The sequence below is a fragment of the Macrobrachium nipponense genome, chromosome 19, assembly GCF_015104395.2.
Source record: "Macrobrachium nipponense isolate FS-2020 chromosome 19, ASM1510439v2, whole genome shotgun sequence".
Classification (NCBI taxonomy): domain Eukaryota; kingdom Metazoa; phylum Arthropoda; class Malacostraca; order Decapoda; family Palaemonidae; genus Macrobrachium; species Macrobrachium nipponense.
This window is the reverse complement of record NC_061088.1, coordinates 15026801-15049090: the sequence shown is the minus strand read 5'-3', so window position 1 is coordinate 15049090 and position 22290 is coordinate 15026801. Positions and strand designations below refer to the sequence as shown.

The following is a 22290-nucleotide window of genomic DNA, read 5'->3' as shown; positions in this document are numbered from 1 at the left end:
TATAATTTACGTTTTGTTTCTTAATTTTTGTTAGGATAATGAGATTAGTGTCCTATTATTTCCTCCAAATTGCTCTCACAAGTTGCAGCCCCTGGATGTTAATGTTTATAGACCTCTGAAGAAATGTGTTAATAGAGCATGTGATTTATGGATGACTAGTAATCCAGGACCAAGTATGCCCATCTATGACATTCCTGGTATAGTTTCCTCGGCTTTATTCTGGCTGTCACTTATTCTGATGTTTTCAGTGGGTTTCGGATTGCTGGAATTTCACCTTTGAATACAGACTATTTCAAGATTCTGATTTTACGGGTGTGCATGTAACAGATTGAGAGATGTCCGAAAAGACACATGGGTTTCAGATCAGTCATCAGCGTGATACAGAGTTTAAGAACTGCTCCTGTTGATTCAGAAGAAAGCTCAGCTGAAGACAACTTGTGTTTGGTAAGCAAGGAGAAGTGTGGGTCCAGTGCAGGGCATGTAACATGTGGGAGCATGAAGACTACTGACGAAGATTTATATGACACCTTCCACATTAAAACTACATGATGATCTGAAGTAATACCAATGCCTTATATTTAGTATTTTGGAAATTCAGAGGGTATTTATGTTATTTGATTAAATGCAATGTAGTAATTTACTTTTAATTATCAATGTGCCAACTTACCGCATAATGTGTGCCAACTTACCCCATATACTGGGCAAGTTGGCACGAAAAAGTTATTTTTTTAAAGCTTATTGTTACTTTATGTTGATAGCAAAAACAATTATTTTGCCTCTATGATAAAGACGAATCTTTATTTTTTCCAATGATGGTAAGAATTTTGCACTTTTGTTTTATATTCCCAAAAACCAAAATTGTAAAAAGTGTGCCAACTAGCCCCGGTCTCCCCTACTGATTTCCAAGAATAGCTTGACATTATATAAGGTTGTACTCATAAGTCGAGGAGAATCACATATATTCACGCAGCTTGCTGATGCACATTCAGTTGAAGTAGTTCCGAGTCCTGATTATTATAAATTCTTTTTCTGTCAGTTTTCAATGTTTCATAATGGATTTTTTTTGGGGGGTGTGGGGGGGGAGATTGAACCATTTCTCTCAAAAAAGTGTAATTATTCAGTTATTAGGCCCTGAGATATTAAATTTCTCCCAAAAGTATTTTTTTTTTAAACCTGGTGTTTCGCCGTCATGTTCCATCTGACCCGATATTGAAGGCTCATTTTCTCATTGGTTTGATTAAAACTTTAATACTTACGGTACTTGAACGAAGGTGAGAATGAAAAAAAAAAAGAAAAAAACTTTTTTATTGGCTGTTGAAATTGAAATTCGTTGGTGACGTCGAGTAAAAAAGGATGAAGGATCTTTTTATTCACTCGTAGTATTAATTATATTTTATCGTAATTTTATTCACAATTCAACTACCTTATAATATTCAGCTTTTTACATCAATCATAATTTAGATTCATTACATTGGATAATTGCAGGAAAATTCAGCCTTATATCAAAGAATTGTTGATCTAAATATCTCTTCGTCTTTTGGTTTTCTTGTCTGTTTTTGTCGGGTTAATAACCTAATGTCCTTAATCAGCCCATGCCTGATATTAAAAGTGGGAGGGGGAAGGCAAAGAACAGGTCTTGCCAAAAAATGGGGATGATAGCATCTGGGAAAACCGAGGGAGGTAGAAAATTCCAAAGGTGAAAGTAGTATGTGTCTTGATTGTTGTTCTAGACAACGGATGATGGATAGATGTCAACATAAGCATTTTCAGAGATAGGCTGAGGAGGGCATAGGAAGTGCTGGAGCGGTGGGTGTGGAAAAAGCGATAGAAAGGAATCACGTATACACTACAAACTAAAGGAGGCAAGATCTGTAGACTAGATCAACCGCGAGGCGTCTTTGTAGATTGGGGGAAACGTCTGTGAAGTAGAAAATAATTAGCTGATATGTTCCATAAGTGATCTAGTTGTTACTTGAGCAATCTGTAAGTACACCTTTAAAAGATAATGATAAATTGCTACTTTTAATTTGTAGCTATTTGAAATACAAGGCACATTACAATAATAAATTGCTATTTTTGAATTGCAGCTATTTGAAATACAAGCCACATTACAATAATAAATTGCTATTTTTGAATTGTAGCTATTTGAAATACAAGCCACATTACAATAATAAATTGCTATTTTTAAATTGCAGCTCTTTGGAATACAAGGAACATTACAAAAATGGAATGGTGTGGATTATTAAAAAAATAAAATAAATGAAAAAAAAACATGTTTTTACGTAGGAGTGAATTCTGTTCTTTTATTCCTGTCATTACTTTGTGGATGATTAACTTTTGCTGTTGGGTGTGCGTATTCAGCAACACACGAGAGAGAGAGAGAGAGAGAGAGAGAGAGAGGAGAGCTGAAAGCTCAAGTTTTCCCAAAATATTTATGCACTAGCCAAACCCCATCAAAGTGGAGTTAGCACACGAAAAAGTATCCCCTTAAGATTTTATGAAGGGGATGATCATATAAAGGGGAGAATTTTCCCTCTCGTTTTCGTTCTCTTGAATTTATCATTTCACAGATTTGTGCGGCTTGGATGCACAATTTGTCTGTAAATCTTTGTTTGGTATTCCAGTTGGATGCTGGTCAGAAGTATTGATTTCAGAGTTTAGATAGGATACGGATATACATAGTTATATGCATGAAAGGATATGCACATGCCTGCATATATATATATATATATATATATATATATATATATATCATATATATATATACACATATATATATATATTATATATATATATATATATATATATATATATATATATATATATATATACTATTTATATATATCTATTTATATATATACTATATATAAATATATATATATATATATATATATATATATATATATATTATATATATATATATATTATATATATATATATATATATATATATATATATATATATATATATATATACATACTGTAAATGTGCGTGTTTGTGTATGTGTATTATTAGCATACACACACACACAACCGCCCATATCAAATTACACACACACATAAAGTCACACACACGCACATATATTTTTTTATTATTAGAAGAAAAAAATGCTTCAATTGCAAGCTTTATAAAATTAATTTTCAAAAACACACTCAGCCTGATTTGATCGCGTGAGTTGGTGACGTCCACAGACCTGTGAAACGAAGGAGAGAGGACTCGTATTTTCGAAATATAATTTCGTACGTTTTCTGTCTACCTCTAATCTTCCGTTCATATCCAACGCTCATATATTTGGAATCCAATTCCCACGTGTGTCTGCGACACCCAATCAGGTATGAATTCGATTCAACCGAAATTCTCTTATGATATTTGATCTTGGCTATTATGAATATACTCGATGACGGAGAGCTCTGTGATGTAGGAAAGTTATAATCTCCCTAACAAATCGCAGTTATAGCTTTGGAATCTGATGAATCAATTATTTAAAAAAAAGAGAGGGGGGGGAGGCGTATTGCCTAAATAGCAGTAGAACAAATGCAAGAGATGTGGAGCCAACAACCTTAAGTAGAGAGAGAGAGAGAGAGAGAGAGAGAGAGAGAGAGGAGAGAGAGAGAGAGAGTAGACAGAGGAACTAACAAGAACATTTTTTGACGTGACCGCCCAGTATATATATATATATATATATATATATATATATATTATATATATATATATATATATATATATATATATATATATATGTATATATATATATATATATATATATATATATATATATATATATATATATATAGAATGTGTCTGTACTTATGTATGTTGTCATATACATATATATAATATATATATAAATATATATATATAATATATATTTATATAGATAAATTATATTATATATTAATATATATTTAGACTAATATCACACTGAATTATGTGATAAAAAATATTACCAGATTATATGCATATGACCTCCAGAAATGCGGGAAGAGTGCATAGGAGATTTTCCGCTTTTACTGTCGCGAATGCCTGATAATGGAGGAGAATAAACTTGCAAATTGTTCAATGTTTCAATTACTGGGAGCCATATAAAAAGCAGAGTTGGCAGACTGGAGCAAAAAAAAAAAAAAAAAAAAAAAAAAAAAAAAAAAAAAATCTTCGTAGAGCTCGAGGAAAAAAAACGCTTAAGCAAATTTCATCTTTCTTGCAAGAATAAAAACCATGACGGATGACTCTATGTAGATGGCATGTTGAAGTGAATTTGTTTCTGAATAATACAAAAGGATAAGAGTTACTTGAGTAACGAAGGTCCAAAAGTATCAGGAACACTGGCAATTGCAGACACAAGGTTCGGGCATAGTCAGCAATGTATTTATCTATAACTCCCATATGAGAAATAGTCAGTAATGTACCTCTAACTTCCGTATGAGAGATAGTCAGTAATGTACCTCTAACTCCCATATGAGAAATAGTCAGTAATGTACCTCTAACTCCCATATGAGAAATAGTCAGTAATGTACCTCTAACTCCCATATGAGAAATAGTCAGTAATGTACCTCTAACTCCATAGAAAATAAAGTCAGTATGTCCTCTAATCATATGAGAAATAAGTCAGTAATGTACCTCTAACTCCCATATGAGAAATAGTCAGTAGTGTATCTCTAACTCCCATATGAGAAATAGTCAGTAGTGTATCTATAACTCACATATGAGAAATAGTCAGTAATGTACCTCTAACTCCCATATGAGAAATAGTCAGTAATGTACCTCTAACTCCCATATGAGAAATAGTCAGTAATGTATCTCTAACTCCCATATGAGAAATAGTCAGTAATACATCCATAACTCCCCTATGAGAAATAGTGAATAATGTGTCTTTAATTCCCATATGAGAAATAGTCAGTAATGCATCTATAACTACTTTAGAGAAATAGTCAGTAATGTATGTATCTGTAACTCACCTATGAGTAATAGTCAGTAATATATCTATATTTCCCCTATGAGAAATAATCAGTAATGTATCTATATATAACTCCCATATGAGGGAAATAGCCCCCCCCCCCCCCCCCCCCCATGGGGGGGAAACAGGAATAGTACTATCTATAACTACCATTAGAGAAATAGTCAGTAATGTATCTGTAACTCCTATATGAGAAATAGTAATATATCTGTAACTCCCATTTGAAAAATAGTCAGTAATGTATGTATCTATAACTCACCTATGAGAAATAGTCAGTTAGGCATCTATAACTCCCATATAAGGAATAGCCAGTAATGTATCTATAACTCCCATATGAGGAATAGTCAGTAATTTATCTCTAACTCCTATATGAAAAATAGTCGGTAATGTATCTATAACTCCCATATGAGAAATAGTAATGTATGTATCTATACTCCCTATAAGAGTCAATATTTTTTTTTTCCAAGCAAGTCGGAGAGAGAGAACGAGATAGATTACTACCAGAGAGAGAGAGAGAGAGAGAGAGAGAGAGAGAAAGAAAGATAACCTTTCCGAAGGCATACAGGAGGATATTTATTGCAATCTATTCTTGGACAGAGAGGGGGAATCACATGCACTTTTAGAAATGAGCTATACTATACTACCGATTCTGGCATCGAGACAAAGCCATTACGGTAAACGCCTCCCCCCACACAAAAAAGGGAGATTGATTGTTCTCTCTCCTGGAATAGGGAAAGACAGAGGGAGCCACGTCCCTTCGCTCTGCAACATTGCAACGTGAAGAATAGCATTCCAATCACATAGCCGGATGTCCTAGAGACGAGTTACAACGGCCATGAAAGCTGTCGACGCAAAAGTAACGATTCATTTGTAATGAAGGCCCAGTCACGTATTGTCCTTTGCTTGCTCAATGTTTATTTCGGCTCCGAATTAGAAAACGATCGTATAGTTGTGATGGAGATAAAAAAAATAGAGTGATGTCTTCCCGAATGTTTATTTGCGAAACAGTTTCATTTTATCGTACCGGTAATTACCTCATTCTCTCTCTCTCTCTCTCTCTCTCTCTCTTTCTCTCATTAGCCTGTTTTACTGACTTCATGTTGTTTGAGTGGCAGAGTTACGACGCATACGTTATATAAAGAGTGTTGCCATATACACCCATCAAAAGAGGTGGCAGTAGCTTTATTTAAGTAATTTTGCAGTTGTATTGTTTTTTCATCTATAAAAGAACGAGCTTGAGGGCGCACGCTACGCTGCGCTGGAACCCGGCGCTGCCAGTCATGTCTCCTGTTTGCAGGAGGTGGTTGGATATGTCATGTATCCCCTACCTTCTGATCCATTATTATAGATAGTTAACATTATATTTCTGTGTATTTCCTTGTTTAAGACTTATAGTTAAACGGCGATTTCATAATTCGTAGACTATGCGTAATACCGATAACCATTGCGGGGGTTCCGTTCTGACGGCTTGATGTTAAGTGATAATTGCCAATAACCAAATAATCAGTTAATGGTACCTCTGTTATGTATGTATCGCTGCTAATGCTCTTATTACTCGTATAAGCGCTGTTAACTGGAAACCTGCACATTCTGGCATTAGACAAGCCCCATAAACCCGGATCGCTGGTAACAGGGAACTGCCTCTACTGTACTGGAGACTTAGATGAGAGAACTGAATTTCAGCTCTCAGACAAGATTTGAAGTCATGTCTTCCCGGTTGTAATCTCCCATCTTTGCCGACTCCATTTCAGGAGAAAACCTTCTTTTTGCTTAGTCATGGAGTAACTCTACACGCTGCTTTGTAGTTATTGTTCTTGTTCTTGTTGAAGGGTTAGGAAAGGCCTATGGAAAAGCTTAAAAAGTCTGTCAAAGGTGATCAACTTTGAGTTAAAGATACAGAAATTTTAGGATAGCCTATTTATGATTTATTTGTTAGAAGGAAAGTGTAAAAATAAGTAATGTGCATGTTAAACAGTACAGAACAATTATAGATCAAATAAAATGTAGCATACTTATTTTAATTTTCTTTGGTGAAACAATCTCTAATTGACTGTAGATTTTAGTACACACCCCGAGTAAGCTGGAGGTCGGGTCACGCCTTGTTCCACACGGATATCGTTATTTTTTCCTCGATTTCACTTCCATAGGGAGGTCTCTTTCACGTCAGCAATGATGACATATAAGTGATATTTATACACTGCCTCAGTTCTCCAGCCTTTGGGTTCTTCACTTACCTTGCTTGAACTGACTTACTTCTTGGGAAGCTTACCCTTGTACTACTTCAGTTTCGCTCCCTATGAATGCATGTCCATTCCTAATCATAATAAAAGTGATAATATTGATAACTGCGGCGCATTTCAGCAATTGTATGACAAATTTTTGGCGTGCGGTTTTTTTGGACTTTGGCGATTCGCTCTATTGAGTAAACCTTTGATCTGATAACCAGGTTCTTGTAAGTGATATTACTCATTTTCATCATTATCATCTCGGTAAAGCTCCTTCTGTCCTTTGATCCCGAAAGAATTTAATTGTTAATTATAATTTTGCTTCAGTATTATGGCCTCATTATACCCATTAAAATGACTTTGACCCCGAAGGGTTTTGTTGAGTGTCTATTTATGTCATCATTTTGGTTGTGTGTCTGTTTTTCTCAGAATTGTGATATCACCGGTTATATGAGTAAGGATGCCATATGCTTTTCAGATCACGCTGTCCATCTATAAAATTGAATAATAATGTAAAAGGAGATACATTTTTAGTTTTCTGTGAAAGAGAACTATTGAGATGGCTCTATCTGTCCGTCCGCACAGTTTCTGTCCGCCCTGAGATCTTAAAATCTATTGAGGCTAGAGGGCTGTAAATCGGTATGTTGAGCCACCGCCCTCCAGTTATCAAACGTACCAAATTGCAGCCTTCTAGCCTCAGTAGTTCATTTTTTTTTATTTAAGGTTTAATTAGCCATAATCGTGCGTCTAGCAGCACACCAACACAGGCCACCACGACCTGAAAGTTTCATGGACCGTGGCTCATACAGCATTATACCAAGGCCATTGTAATACGGATCTATTTTCGATGGCCTTGATTATTAGCTGTACAGAAAACTCGCATTTTTTTTTCATTCGTTTTCATTTGAAGACTGAAGATTCCTTTTGATTTGAATAGACATGAGATATTTATCCCGGGGCAATTAATCATCACATGTGATCATGATAAGATCGTGGAAACTTTGATAATAAAAAAAATAAAATGGGAATTCGCATTGCGAAGTTCCCAAAGATTCCCCAGAAGGTATTTGTCCTATGGAAGTGAAAAGACGGCAAGAGAAGAATATCTTTGGCTTGAGAGATCTCTTCATGGGTTTATTATTATTATTATTTTTCTATTCTATCACAGTCATCCTATTCGACCTGGTTGTTTTTGTATTGTGGAGTTCCGGGTTGCATCCTGCCTCCATAGGAGTCCATCATTTTTCTCATTACGCTGTTTCTAGGAGCACACGCTTCGGTATGAGTCCTGGAGCTACTTCAGCATCTAGTTTTTCCAGGTTCCTTTTCAGGGATCTTGGGATCGTGCTTATTATTATTATTATTATTGAGAAAGAAACCAACAAAATAACTTTGTAACTTGTTTGCTTCTAAGTATTTACATTTAGTTTTACTCCACACTCGAGTACTTTCAGGCCCTGTCTGTGGCCCATTTTCAAGAGATGTTTGGAATGTTAGCCTGGGTCAAGGCCCAGCAGTCTTCTGGAACTTCTTCTCGTTGAGCTGTCATTTATGTGATGGCTGTTCTGGTTTCCTTGAGAGTTGCCAATCCCCTCTTGACGCTCTGATATCCTGAGCTGATGGTCAATGGGATTAACCCTTGTGGTAAGGGTGTGGTCACCAAAAGTCTGTTGGGCTGGAAATCTAATCTCCAGGTCAGCAGGGTCAATCTTAGCTTCTTTTAATATCAAAGCTCGGCTTATGGGATCTTCTGAGGTAAAACCTTTGTTTCCTACAATTACTTTAATCTCTCTGATAAATGCACCTCTACCACCCTCCTGTGGTCATTTTCCCAACAATGTCTAGCTATAGCACTCCCCTGAGAGTTAAGCTGTACTGACCTTCTATGTTCTTGGACTCTAGTCGTTATTCCCCTACCTGATTCCCCCACATATCTGTCTCCCCAATTGTTGCAATTGATTATTTATACCCCCGCTACTGCTTCTAAAATTTGCATGTAATCATTTTTTTGAGACCCACACATTAGTGTCCGAAGACCGGATAAAAGAGGAGGGTTGAGCTGTGGGTTTCATTCACAAAGTTACAAGGAGTTACAAGGATTAGGATGCCTCAAAGACTTATTAGTCCATCCGAGGCGACATTGCGTGCTCACATATAGCTTGGAGCATGGTTTCACTGTTCATTCACAGTGTCCTAACGATTTTGTCTAGCTGTCTTTTAAACTCCTCTACACTGTTGCTGTTTACAACTTCTGGCGGCTGTTTATTCCGCGTGTTACATATCGTGTATGTGAAAAAGTTCCCACAGTGGGATGTGTTGTATCTCTTCAGCTCTAGTTCCCATCCATTATTTACCGAGATACGTCTTTTTGTACACATTCGATAAAATATTTAAAGAAAAGCAAAATTCTATTGCTTTATCATGAAAGAAATATCTTTAACAAAAATATTTTTAATTTCAGTACGGTGAAATAACCACATATCCAAGAGATAAAACTCCCCGGTAACTCCATTAAAGAATATATAAAATTTCGAGTGACTTTTTTGTTTTCGGTAAGGTTTTTCTGACGGATATTCCAAAGAGTTCTCTCTCATATTACTAATAAAGTTTAGGGAGGAAAATTGATTTGATTATGTCAATTATGGATGTAAATTAATAAAAAAATAAAAAATTAGTCGTCGTTAAGGAATCTTGTACGCATGCGTACGCCTTGATTAAAGTTGAGCTGTTTCTAATCCTTTGGTTCGCGCACGCGAGAGAGAGAGAGAGAGGAGAGAGAGAGAGAGTTGAGTGACTATATATATATATATATATATATATATATATATATATATATATATACTATATATATATCTTACACTATATCTTACACTATATCTTACACTATAGACATTCTAGCCTCTCTCTCTCTCTCTCTCCCTCTCTCTCATTACGGTTACACACAAAACGACTTATACATCACGTTCTCTCTCTCAACGTCTCCTCTCTCTCTCCTCTCTCTCTCTCTCGGGGTCATTACGGTTATACCCAAAACGACTTATACATCAAGCGCTCTCTCTCTCTCTCTCTCTCTCTTTTCTCTCGGGGTCATTACGGTTATACCCAAAACGGCTTATACATCAACGCCTCTTCTCTCTCTCTCTCTCTCTCTCTCTCTCTCTCTCTCTCGGGGTCTTTACGGGTATACTACCCAAAACGGCTTATACATCAACGCTCTCTCTCTCTCTCTCTCTCTCTCGGTCACTAAGGCTAAACCCAATAAGACTTATGAGTATATATATATAGATACATGCATATATATATATATATATTAATATATATAATATATATATATATATTATATATATATATATATATATATACTCATAAGTCTTATTGGGTTTAGCCTTAGTGACCGAGAGAGAGAGAGGTATAAGTCGTTTTGGTTATAACCGTAATGACCTCGAGAGAGAGAGAGAGGGCGTTGATGTATAAGTCGTTTTGGGTGGGTATTACCGTAATGATCCCGAGAGAGAGAGAGCGAGCGAGAGCTCGTTGATGTATAAGTCGTTTTGTGTGTAACGGTAATGAGAGAAAGGGAGAGAGAGAGAGAGAGAGAGGCTAGAATGACTATAGTGTAAGATATAGTTGTCGAAGTCTGTGAATCCAACTCCATTGGAAAATGTTATTGAAGAAGTGCAGCTGTAATGAGTTCGTATTGGGTATGACTGTAATGACCCCGTTCTACGATGTAGGAGAAATATTCATTCGGATTTAAGATGAAACAGAACTGCAGCGATGTAACACCTTTTGGCCACAAGACTGGAGATTATACTTTCCGTCTTTTGCACTCGAAAGTCCTCCCTTATCGGACTGGACTGTACACACTTCTCTTATTTAGAAAAGGCTTCGTCCGTCACTCGCTCTTTTGGTAGTATACGGCCTATTTACAAGCACCATACGAAGTAGTGGGCAATTTAATCCGAAAAAAATGTATTTAAGAACTGACATTTTTTTAAATTTATTTATTTTTTATTTATTTAATTATTTATTTTTGCTTTTATAAAGTTTTACTCACGAGTTGTTAAATCCCCTCCCCCAAATAAGAAACATATTTTCTTTTAGGCATTTGTAATCATTAAAACAAAACTTTAGATTTTTTTTCTTGTATAAGGTCTATTCACAAGCACCATACGGATTGATGGCTTAATGTGCAGTCTGTTAAAAAAATTATTTTATTCTTTTTTTAACGTTTTTGGTTATAAAACCAGAACTTTCAGATTTTTGCTTACTTTCATGAGGTCTATGTACAAGCACCATACGAATTGATGTATGCAGTCCAATAAAAAATGATTTCATTCTTTTTTAAGCCTTTGTAATTGGAAAACCAGAGCTTTCAGATTTGTTCTAATGTTTATTCGTCTGGACGGAAGGCGCTGGTGAGATGTTCAGTACAGTAAACCAACAGATACATTTTAAAAAAATGATAAAATATTACTTTAGGTAATCTTGATTTAAGTATCAGGTTCTTCGCTAATTCTGATTTTGTTAATTATCCAGAGACTCCCGTAAACATGAATAAATTACAAAAATTTGCGCCTTTTGTTAAATGTGCTGGTATTTTTTGATACCGGTGTATGTTCTTTGTTCAACATCAAACATTCCAGTGGATGGCTGCAGAGAAAATACAACAGAACAGTTACTACTGCATTCATGGTATGCGTCTGTGTGTGGGTGTGTATATTTCTGTGTATTGCTAGGTGTCTGCCATAATAACTTTGTCCATAAACCAACTTTATGATTTATGACACAATATAAGTACTGAGGTTGCCAAGTCTACCGTCGTAGCAAGATCGTTGACGAGGTCTTGTTTCATGGCGAATATTTTTGAAGCCTGTCTGTCTCACGGAAGGTGTTATAATCAATATTTGTTTTCTTTTTTTTATTTTGTCATCTCGTGAGGCGTCATCTATTCCTCGTTACTTCTTTGGAATGATCGTATTGTTTGGAAAATTGAATTTCAAGTCAGTGGCCCCTTTGGTGGGCTTGTTCCATACGAATAGGGTTCATCTTCTGAATAATAATAATATTAATAATAATAATAATAATAATAATAATAATATAATAATAATAATAATAATAATAATAATAATGGCCTGTGCAAGAAACATCAGCTACCTTGCCAGTTAATAAGTAGTACGAGCACCAACCTGAGGAGTGATAGAAAAAACGATAACGCAAAAGATTCCTCTCCGGGACTATGGTATCAGGACGGATAGGGTGATACGTGCAAACAGACCAGACGTGACGTTGATTGACAAAGTCAAGAAGAAAGTATCACTCATTGATGTCGCAATACCGTGGGACACCAGAGTTGAAGAGAAAGAGAGGGAAAAAATGGATAAGTATCAAGATCTGAAAATAGAAATAAGAAGGATATAGGATATGCCAGTGGAAATCTTACCCATAATCATAGGCAGCACTAGCACGATCCCAAGATCCCTGAAAAGGAAATCTAGAAAAACTAGAGGCTGAAGTAGCTCCAGGACTCATGCAGAAGAGTGGGATCCTAGAAACGGCACACATAGTAAGAAAAGTGATGGACTCCTAAGGAGGCAGGATGCAACCCGGAACCCCACACTATAAATACCACCCAGTCGAATTGGATGACTGTGATAGAGCAAAAAAAAAAAATAATAATAATAATAATAATAATATTCTTTGGAAGCCGAATTTCAAGTCAGTGGTCCCTTTGGTGGGTTTGTTCCACATGAATAGGGTTCATCTTCTGAATAATAAAAAAATAATGATTCTATCTATTTTCACATGTTCCAGTGCCTTTGGTCTGCCGAGTTAGGCTATATTGCTCTTATTATTGTTGTTATTCCCTCCATTCCATATTCTGTTTTTTATATGGTTTTCCCTCCTTATTAGGTTTCTCATAAATTTAATGAATTTAGTTGTCAGCTCTTTCATAAATTTGGTGAATTTAGTTGTGAGCTCTTTCATAAGCTTAATGAATTTAGTAGTCAGCTCTAAGACGAGTTAAACTACAAAAAAATGAAATATATCAAATTATAATTTATAAGATAGTAAATGAAATAGGGTATTATAAATTAGTAAATGAAATATAGTATTATAAATTAGTAAATGAAATGGAGTGTACGTGTAACTGATCACTGTTCAGTAATAACCTGCCCTCATTTTTTGAAATTTAATTAACAGGAATCTGCTGATTGAAAAAATCAGTGGGATGGGTTAGATTACTCTGGGCATTAGGGAGGGATGATGATTACACTGGCCCATGGAAGTCAATTGAATCCCCTTTTTGTTACTCTCTGGAAGATAATCCCCAGCGAATCCTCTTGTTGAGGTTATGTTTTCAGCGATGCTAAAACCTTCTCTTTCAGGTATGTTACACTGTATTACATTATCCACCCTAAAGCCCTTCCTCCTTTTGTCTGTACATAAAAAAGCAACGCAGTTGTTAGTGTCACTTGCGTACAACGATTTCTCTGAATCGTGAATGTAAGAATGTATGAGTCATTCTTACTACATGACGGAACCATCTTACAACACTAGTCCATCCTTGCCCCTGTCGTTATTTTAAGTGCAGTGCCGCCAGTTTTAGTAGCTTCAATCAATCAGTCAGTCCTAATTTTAATGGTAAGCAAGTGTATCTACACCCTTTCTGTTCTGTTTATGCCTCATAGTACACCAACAGTTCATTTTAACATCAACTTTTTTCTTATTTGCTTGCAGCATTCATACATCGCTTTCATAACGAAGTGTTGACATCCAAGTCTCTTCATACATGCGTTATTCGTGAGAGAGAGAGAGAGAGAGAGAGAGAGAGAGAGAGAGAGAGAGATGAGAGAGAGGGGGGGGGGGGGTGAAGTGTAAAGGGGGGTGGGGGGGGGGGTTGCTTTGAACCGAATACATTCTCTGCTACGGATTACTGTTATTCGAGAAACTTTGACGGTGATTTCCCGAGGACCAGCAAATATTCTTACTGAGGCAAATCAGAATTCTCTCTTCCCTGAGGGGTTATATGCGAGACAATCCAGACTTGATATATTTTGATTTCTGTGGCTTAGAAAAGCAAGGAAAACTTCTGAGTACTTGCGAATTTCGGTTAGGTAAAGATGCTTTAGGCAACTTATTTATGATGAATGCCAAGATTGTAGAGGAATTGAATAAGCGGTACGATATATATTTCGCTAATGTAAATCCTTCTGTCATTTACTGCTTGATAAGGGTAAAAGTTAGTCCACCGAAATATAGTCCTTAGCTTTAGACCAGAGTGTTTTAATGGGCCTTTTTTATACTTGAAGCGTTACAATAATGTAGATGCTCAAATGAATGACGATAGGTTGCGAATTCGGCTGGATAGATAAAGAGACTTCTTCTTCTTCCCAGCTTTATCCCTATTCGGGGTCGCCGTTTTTAATGAATCTCTTCCATCTACCTCTGCCCTGTGTTATTTCCTCCCATACTCCCTTCTCCCTCATTATCATCTCTGATGCAATCTCTCCACCTGGTCGTAGGTCTTCCTCTCCTTCGTGTTCCACTACTTATACATTATGATTTCCAGGACTGTAAAAGAAGTGAAAAAAAAGCTTTATAATATAGTAATACAAAAATGAATAACAGTGGGTTGCATTGAGACTGAGGAAAACTTAGTGGGTTGCATTGAGACTGGGGAAGACAAAGTTTTATTAAAGGTCTATGGAAATGAAATCATGAAAGTGAATTAACATGAAATTCTTATGCGATTAATGACATGGAAATTGAGTAATTAATTAATGGTATCTCTTGATGTTCAAATGATTAATTAATGATGTCCCCGGATTTTAAATCCTGATTTTAAATGTTTAAACGAACTGAAAGCACTATATAATATATATATATATATATATATATATATATATATATATATATATATATATATATATATATGTGTGTGTGTGTGTGTATATATATCTTATTATATATAATAAAAATATTATATATATTATATATAATAATATAGTATATATATATATATATATATATATATGATATATAGATATATATTCTATATATATATATTATATATATATAGATATATAGATATATTCTAGATATTTATCTATCTATAATATATATATTATATACCTATATATATCTCTATTATATAATAGATATATAGATAGATATATCTCTATATATCTATATATCTATATATATCTATTATATCATATATATATACGATATATATCATATTTAGATATTATATAGATCCATATCTATATCGATCTTATATATCTGATATATATATATATATCTATAGATTATATATATATTTAGATATTATAGATTATCTATATATATATCTATAGATATATATATAAATATATATATATGTATATATGTATATATATAGATAGATTGCTTTCAGTTCGTTCAAACATTTTAAATCAGGAGAGATCATCATTTAGATAATTCATTTTCCCAGGTCACGTTGTGACCCATCTTCACTGGCATAAGAATTTCATGTTGATACTCTGGAAGAATTTTTTTTTATTATTTGCTTTCAGTTCGTTTGAACATCAAGAGAGACCAATAATTAATTACTCAATTCATATATATATATATATATATATATATATATATATATATATATATATATATATATATATATAATATTTATATTTATATATTAATATTAATTCTTCCACAGCAAAATTTATCTGTTTTCAAAACCATTTCGAAAGCATTTTCTCCCACCTCGTCCCTTTGAGACTTTTCATAGGTTATGGAAGACGGCAATAGATGAGTGCGAGATTCCTCTTCTTTTTCTTCTTCTTCTTCTCCTTATTCTTCTTCTTCCGAATAACAGATCGTTTTTCAATTAAGAATCTCTCGTCTTTCCGGAGATTGTCTTCCGCCTGATGGATCGCTGCTGGTCAGGCCAGGATCTATAATTTGTTTCTGGAGTCGGTCTTCCATTTATCATGGAATGAGGCGCTCTGTCAAGGGTCAGGAAAAACAAAAAAACAAAACAAAAACAAAAGGTGTTGATGTTAAGGGGAAAGGGGGGGGGGGGGGGGGGGCAAAAAAAAATCATCGTGGATCAGGAGAGTTATTGGTTTCCGATTTTCTTTCTCTTTTAAGTTTTCTTTTTCTTTTCCTGCCCACCCTCAGGGCTTACAAATTATTGAGGCTAGAGGGCTGCAAATTGGTACGCTGATCATCCACTTTCCAATCATCAAGCATACCAAATTGCAGCCCTCTAGCATCACTAGTGTTTATTTTGTGCAAGGTTAAAGTTAGCCATGAACGTGCGTCTGGCAATGGGTGCCAACAACATGAGCCACCACCGGGCTGTGACTGAAAGTTTCATGGGCCGCGACTGAGTTTCATGGGCCGTGGCTGAGAATTTCATACAGCATTATAAGCTGTGCAGAAAACTCGATTGGGTCTAAGTAACTTTGGCGCCTTTTTACTTGTTTGTTTTGAAGCGCCGTGCGTGATGTTTTTTTTTTTTCCTATTGAGATGGCCTTTTTTGTGATTTATTCTGGCGAAAGGGAAAGAGTGTCTCACTTGTTTTTCATATTTTTTTCTTAACTTAAACACCGAGAACCGGATTAACAAGCGGCTTAAAAACTAAATAACTTGGTTTTTGCGTAAAGAAAATAAATTAAAAAAATATATTCCATTTGATTTACCTGACAAATTTGCGAATGTTCTGGCCGCGTTTTCTCGTTTTGTCTAATGAATTCATGAACGTGCTTCCAGTTCCATCCGCCGGGTCAGTTGCATATCGGGGAGGGTGAGGGGGAGCAAATAATTCGGCCGCGTTCAGCTTGTTTGTGGTTATTTCAGTGGACTGGCGATGTGGTTAGTTTGCTATTTTCCTTTTCTCGAGTTTTGGCTTCAGGGTTATATTGTTAAAGCGTTTTTATGTTCTTGTGTTGCAATACAGTTTTATTCATTTGTGATCTTTGTGAGAATTAACTGAATATAGAATTTAGGCCGAACGCCAAGTACTTGGACCTATGAGGCTATTCAGCGCTGAAACGGAAATTGACAGTAAAAGGTTTGTAAGGCGTAACAGGAGGAAAACCTCAAAGCAGTTGCGCTATGAACCAATTGTTATATAGGGAGGAGAGGAAGATGAAAGAAAGAGAGGCAAAGTATTAAGATCGAAAGGGGTTGCAGCCTGGGGACGAAGGGACGCTGCAAAGAACCTCAAGTAATGCCTACCGTGCACCGCATGACTTGCACTGACGGCAGTACACGACCCCCCCCTCCCCCTCCCCCCCTACGGGATTTGATTAACAGTTCGTAATATATGCTCAGTATATCCTTTGTTCAATTTTTTGGGTTTATTTCCTTCTAAAATGTTTCTTTTGTTACATCGTTCATTTTAATATTTATTTATATTATCCTGTTCTCTATCGTGTAATTTTAACTCTATCTCTCTCTCTCTCTCTCTCTCTCTCTCTCTCTCTCTCTCTCTTTCAGTTTAGAATCTTATCTTATCAAATTTCTCCACCCCTTGGTTGTTTTTAAATAACTCCCTCTCTCTCTCTCTATCTCTTCTCTCAGTTTAAATGTTTATTTATATTCTATCCTCTACCATGTGTAATTCTAACTCTCTCTCTCTCTCTCTCTCTCTCTCTCTCTCTCTCTCTCTCAGCTATTAGCCATGGCAATCAGATACGTTCCCCTCACATTGTCATACTTGATAATATCTCCCACTTTACTTTCCAGAGCCAAGTATCTTTCTGTTGAGAGACATGAAAAACAAATATCTGGCAACTTACGCGAAAGCCATTCATCAGCTGAGGTACGCGAGCACTTAATATACATGAGGGTGTCTCTTCTTTCAACAATATGAGAAAAGAAATTCTTAATTGCCTCATCCGGAACTCCTCTCGGCATCTTGTCTTGCCTCCATTGATTCGGGATGGGGCGTTTGGAGGTCATTTGAACTGAGTTTTGATGACCACAAACTTATAACTTTGTGACTGCGAGGAGTCAGTTTCAATTCTTTTTATTCATTTTTTTTTTTTTTTTTGCAGAGTTTGGTTGGGAGATCTTTCTTTTATGGGAGGTCATTGTGAGCTATTTCTTCGATATTTGGGGATGCTAAGTTAAGAAAGTTCTTTTTTATTTTATTCTTTCTAATTATGATTTTTTGCGGCATCTCAGTATAACAAATTTTTATACTGAAATAAATGTTGATGATTTTGTTGGATTTCGCCATAACCTCTTGGCGTTTTACATTTTGTAAAGGTTATGAATTATATTTATCTTTTGTGACCTATTTTTTTATTTTTTTAAATTGTCTTGGATTATATTATGGTCCTTACACTCTGGCTGAGTATGTTAATGGGAACGTTCATATGGCTTATGCCATATGAATTTGTATACATTAACCCATGATAAGAACAAATTAAGTTATGGGGTTTTCTTAACAGTCTTCATTCCCTGTATGAATGTAACCTCATTAAAACCTGCCCATCTTTGTCTCTTTTAGTCGCAATAGCCGTCCCCAAGTGGCTATACGTTTTCCTAAATAATGTTGACATAATCTACGAGCTGCATTCTCACAAACAGTAATAGAGTAGGATGACTGATATCGTTGTTTGGACCCTGCTAAAGGATCTGGGTTTCATTTTGTTTTTCAGACAAGAAGGAGCATTTATACGGACGAGGGCGTTAATAATTTCAGCGGTTTTCGTAACATTTTCCTTGTAATATTTTCGTCAGAATGGTACGAGCTTTTAGTGTTAAGTTTCTTTATTATTATTGAAAAGGAAAAAATTCAACTTGATTACAGCGTTTAGAATGAGCCCCGGGTAATATTTCTTTCTTTCTTTTCGAAACATTGTTTGAATGGAGGTAAACCGTTCATTCATGCCGTCTATTAGTTTTTCTCTATTTTTATTATTCATTATTTTCCGGATAGTTCCTGCGATTCCTTTGCAATTGCAAATACTCTTCTTCTGCCCTAACCATCGTTTCCACTTTTCGTTTTTCTACATCGTGTATTTTGTCTATAGATAAATGTAATGCTATCATCCACTCAGATTCTCACAAATAAACAAGTAAATAAATTATTTAGATACGCCGATTAGAGTTTAAGATACATCCACTTAATTTTGTCTTCATATAAAGTCGCTCTGGAGAAATAAACCCACTTGAAAGATGTCAAGTGGAAAATAAAATATAATCCACTTGGAAATGAATTTAAATTGCAAGCCACATATGAAAATAGCATATAGATTCAAAGAAAATTTAAATCTGTTACCGTGTCTATGCATATTTATATCTAAAAATGTTAAAATGGAATCTTTTTCTTCCCCAAGTGTGAAATTTTATAGAGGGAACCTCCGGTTATCAGCAGCCCTAAAGATGCAAAATGCATTTCAAAAGAAAAACCCCCAAGAATATGTACAAAAAATAGTTACCATCCTCTCCCAGCCTTGAAATAACATATGCTTATTGCTTCTTTAAAAGAACTTGGCCACTCAGCAGAGAAAAAAGATGAAAACTCTCCACTATAAATATTCTAAGTATCGCTTAAGCAATACCCAAGTTACATTTCGAAATTGAAAGATGAAAAAACGTTTCTTTTGCTTCAAGAAATTCTTGTGGCGTCTTTCATCAGAAATATAAATTTATAACTTCCTCCATTCATGACTTCTGGAGACTAAAATGAAGATTTTGGTAAGGAAATTCTGAATAGAAAGAACCTGAAAAGAAAGCAACGGAAAGAAAGGACTTCGTTCAGAAAAGTTATTACCTGCGGAATGTTTTCCCTTCGTTTTCTCTTTTGTGCCTCGGAACGCCAAATAACTAATGATCAGTCAGCCACCAGTTCCCTTTTGTGAAGGAAACAACGAGGAACATGACGAGTCCCCATTCACTTCTTATTTTTGCCATTTCTGAGTCATCCTGTCATGCTACAGTAGATTCACATCAACCGTGCATTTGATGTCTAGGCCAGTCCCTTACGACGCTCCTGATTGGCTGTTGATAAGCCAATCACGGGGCTGGAAACTCTCAGTCTCTCTCGAGAGTTCATATAGGCAGGATGTATGTTCCACCTCTCATGAGGGATGCTTTAGAAAGACGTATCCCTCAGGAGAGGTGGAACATACATACTGCCTATGTGAACTCTCGAGAGAGAGTAAGAGTTTCCTGTCCCGTGATTGGCTTATCAACAGAGATGCACCGGTGATGTAAATCTACTATAGCTGTATCACATGTTTTTACCATCTATTCGTCATCCCCTTCAATGCACCTTAGGCACTACTCAAGGTTCTTTGCAACGTGCCTTCGACCCCTAGCTGCAACCCCTTTCGTTCCTTTTACTGTAGCTCCTTTCAAATTCTCTTTCTTCCATCTCACTTTCTCAAGCCCTCTCCTAACAATTGATTCATAGTGCAACTGCTTTGAGGTTTTCCTCCTGTTACACCTTTCAAACCTTTTGACAGTCAATTTCCGTTTCAGCGTTGAATGATCTCATTTGTCCCAGAGCTTGGCCTTTGGCCTACATTCTACAAATATTCAATTCAAATCTATTTGCAATCCCATTTTCTCGATAGTGAAGTAAAATTCCAATATCAAATTATGTTTGCAAACGGATTAGTTGTGTTTTTGGAAAATCTACCTGTTGAGGGAAACATTAAATTTCCCTCTTAATTACTGTTTAGTGGAAAAATGTTGAACGCCTAAAATTTCTCGCTGGAATAAAGAATCTGAGGAAATAAAAGAAAAAAGCATAATGGTTTGGATGTTGTCTGGGAATGACGCTGATAAATCAGCCCCTGATTGGCTGGAATAAGGATCGGTACTTTTAGACTCAGCCTCTTAATTGCCTCTTGATCGGTAGAACCTCTTAGTAAGGAAAAGAGGCTTTGGCTTAATATGGGTTTGTGTTGTCATTTCGTTCCATTAATTAAGTAGCGAATAGCAATCGGTTATTATCTGTCCATCTTTTGAAAGCAGTATAGTATTTTTTAATCATGTGCTTATTCTTCGCTTCAGAAGTAGTTTTGGTATTACTGTTTTTTTTTTCGTATGAAGTATTTTCGCTTACTCGGAGAGTAAGCCTACACAGGCCTATTGAAATTCTCTCGCATAGGGAATATATGTCCTATAACGATATTTTTCTACCCAGCATCATCAAAGCTTAAAAAAAAAAAAAGAACCCGTCACAGGATTACAAATGCGCCTGGAACCATTTGGAGAGTTACGACTGCCTCTGCATCCATCAGTAAAGGTAAAAACAATCAGTTAGAATTAGCGATTCCTCTCCTGGTATGCGAGGAATTCCCATTCCACCGTCCGTCTGGTACTGTTCGGAAATCCTAAAAGAGCGTTTTAAAGAGTACTTAGCGGAAGGTTTTTGTTGGCGGACATAAAGCGAAGGAGACACTGTTGCTTCTTAAATAAGAATAGAGAGAGAGAGAGAGAGAGAGAGAGAGAGAGAGAGAGGAGAGAGAGAGAGGAGAAGAGAGAGAGAGAGAGAGAGAGATTTTCATTCTTTCTCCAACTTTGGTTTGTATTATATCATTGTTCTTATATTTTATTTCTCGTTTATTTTTATCAACAAGACGAAAATGCAACGTAAGCTCTTGTAGGAAGTTCAAAGAAGAAAATAAATATTCCCCATAGTAGTAGATAAAGCGATCTGTCTTAGTCATTATAAAAGAATAAATAAATAAATAAATTATCTGATGGAAAGCTTTACGTAAAGGAAATGCCTGTTTATTTTAGAATGCAATTCAGTTACAATTTGATCGACTTTTTTTTTTTGCCTTCTTGGTCCTCATTGTGACCCATTCTATAACTCGCACCAGGTTCATAAGATGTATGTTTATGCCCTCAGCTTCGTCTGACACTCATGGATGGTATTTTTAACTTTGTTTTATTTATTTATCGAATTTACCTTAATTTTGTTTTTGTTTTTGAGAAATTATGTATTTGTAAATTTATATATACCTTCTTCTTTGAAAGCGGAAGAGAGAGGAAATTAAAGAATTATTATATATATATTATATATATATATATATATATATATATATATATATATATATATATATATATATATATATATATATATATATCCCTTC

General features: G+C 35.5%; 1 protein-coding gene across 1 annotated transcript in view; it reads left to right on the top strand.

Moving 5' to 3' along the window:
* Positions 1-351: 351 nt before the first annotated feature.
* LOC135211129 (golgin subfamily A member 6-like protein 24) overlaps positions 352-22290 on the top strand; it is a 24124-nt gene continuing 2185 nt past the window's right edge. Inside the window, exon 1 of the mRNA XM_064244266.1 lies at positions 352-487. Within this exon, the coding sequence (XP_064100336.1) occupies positions 352-487 (136 nt within the window). The remainder of the gene's footprint in view (positions 488-22290) is intronic.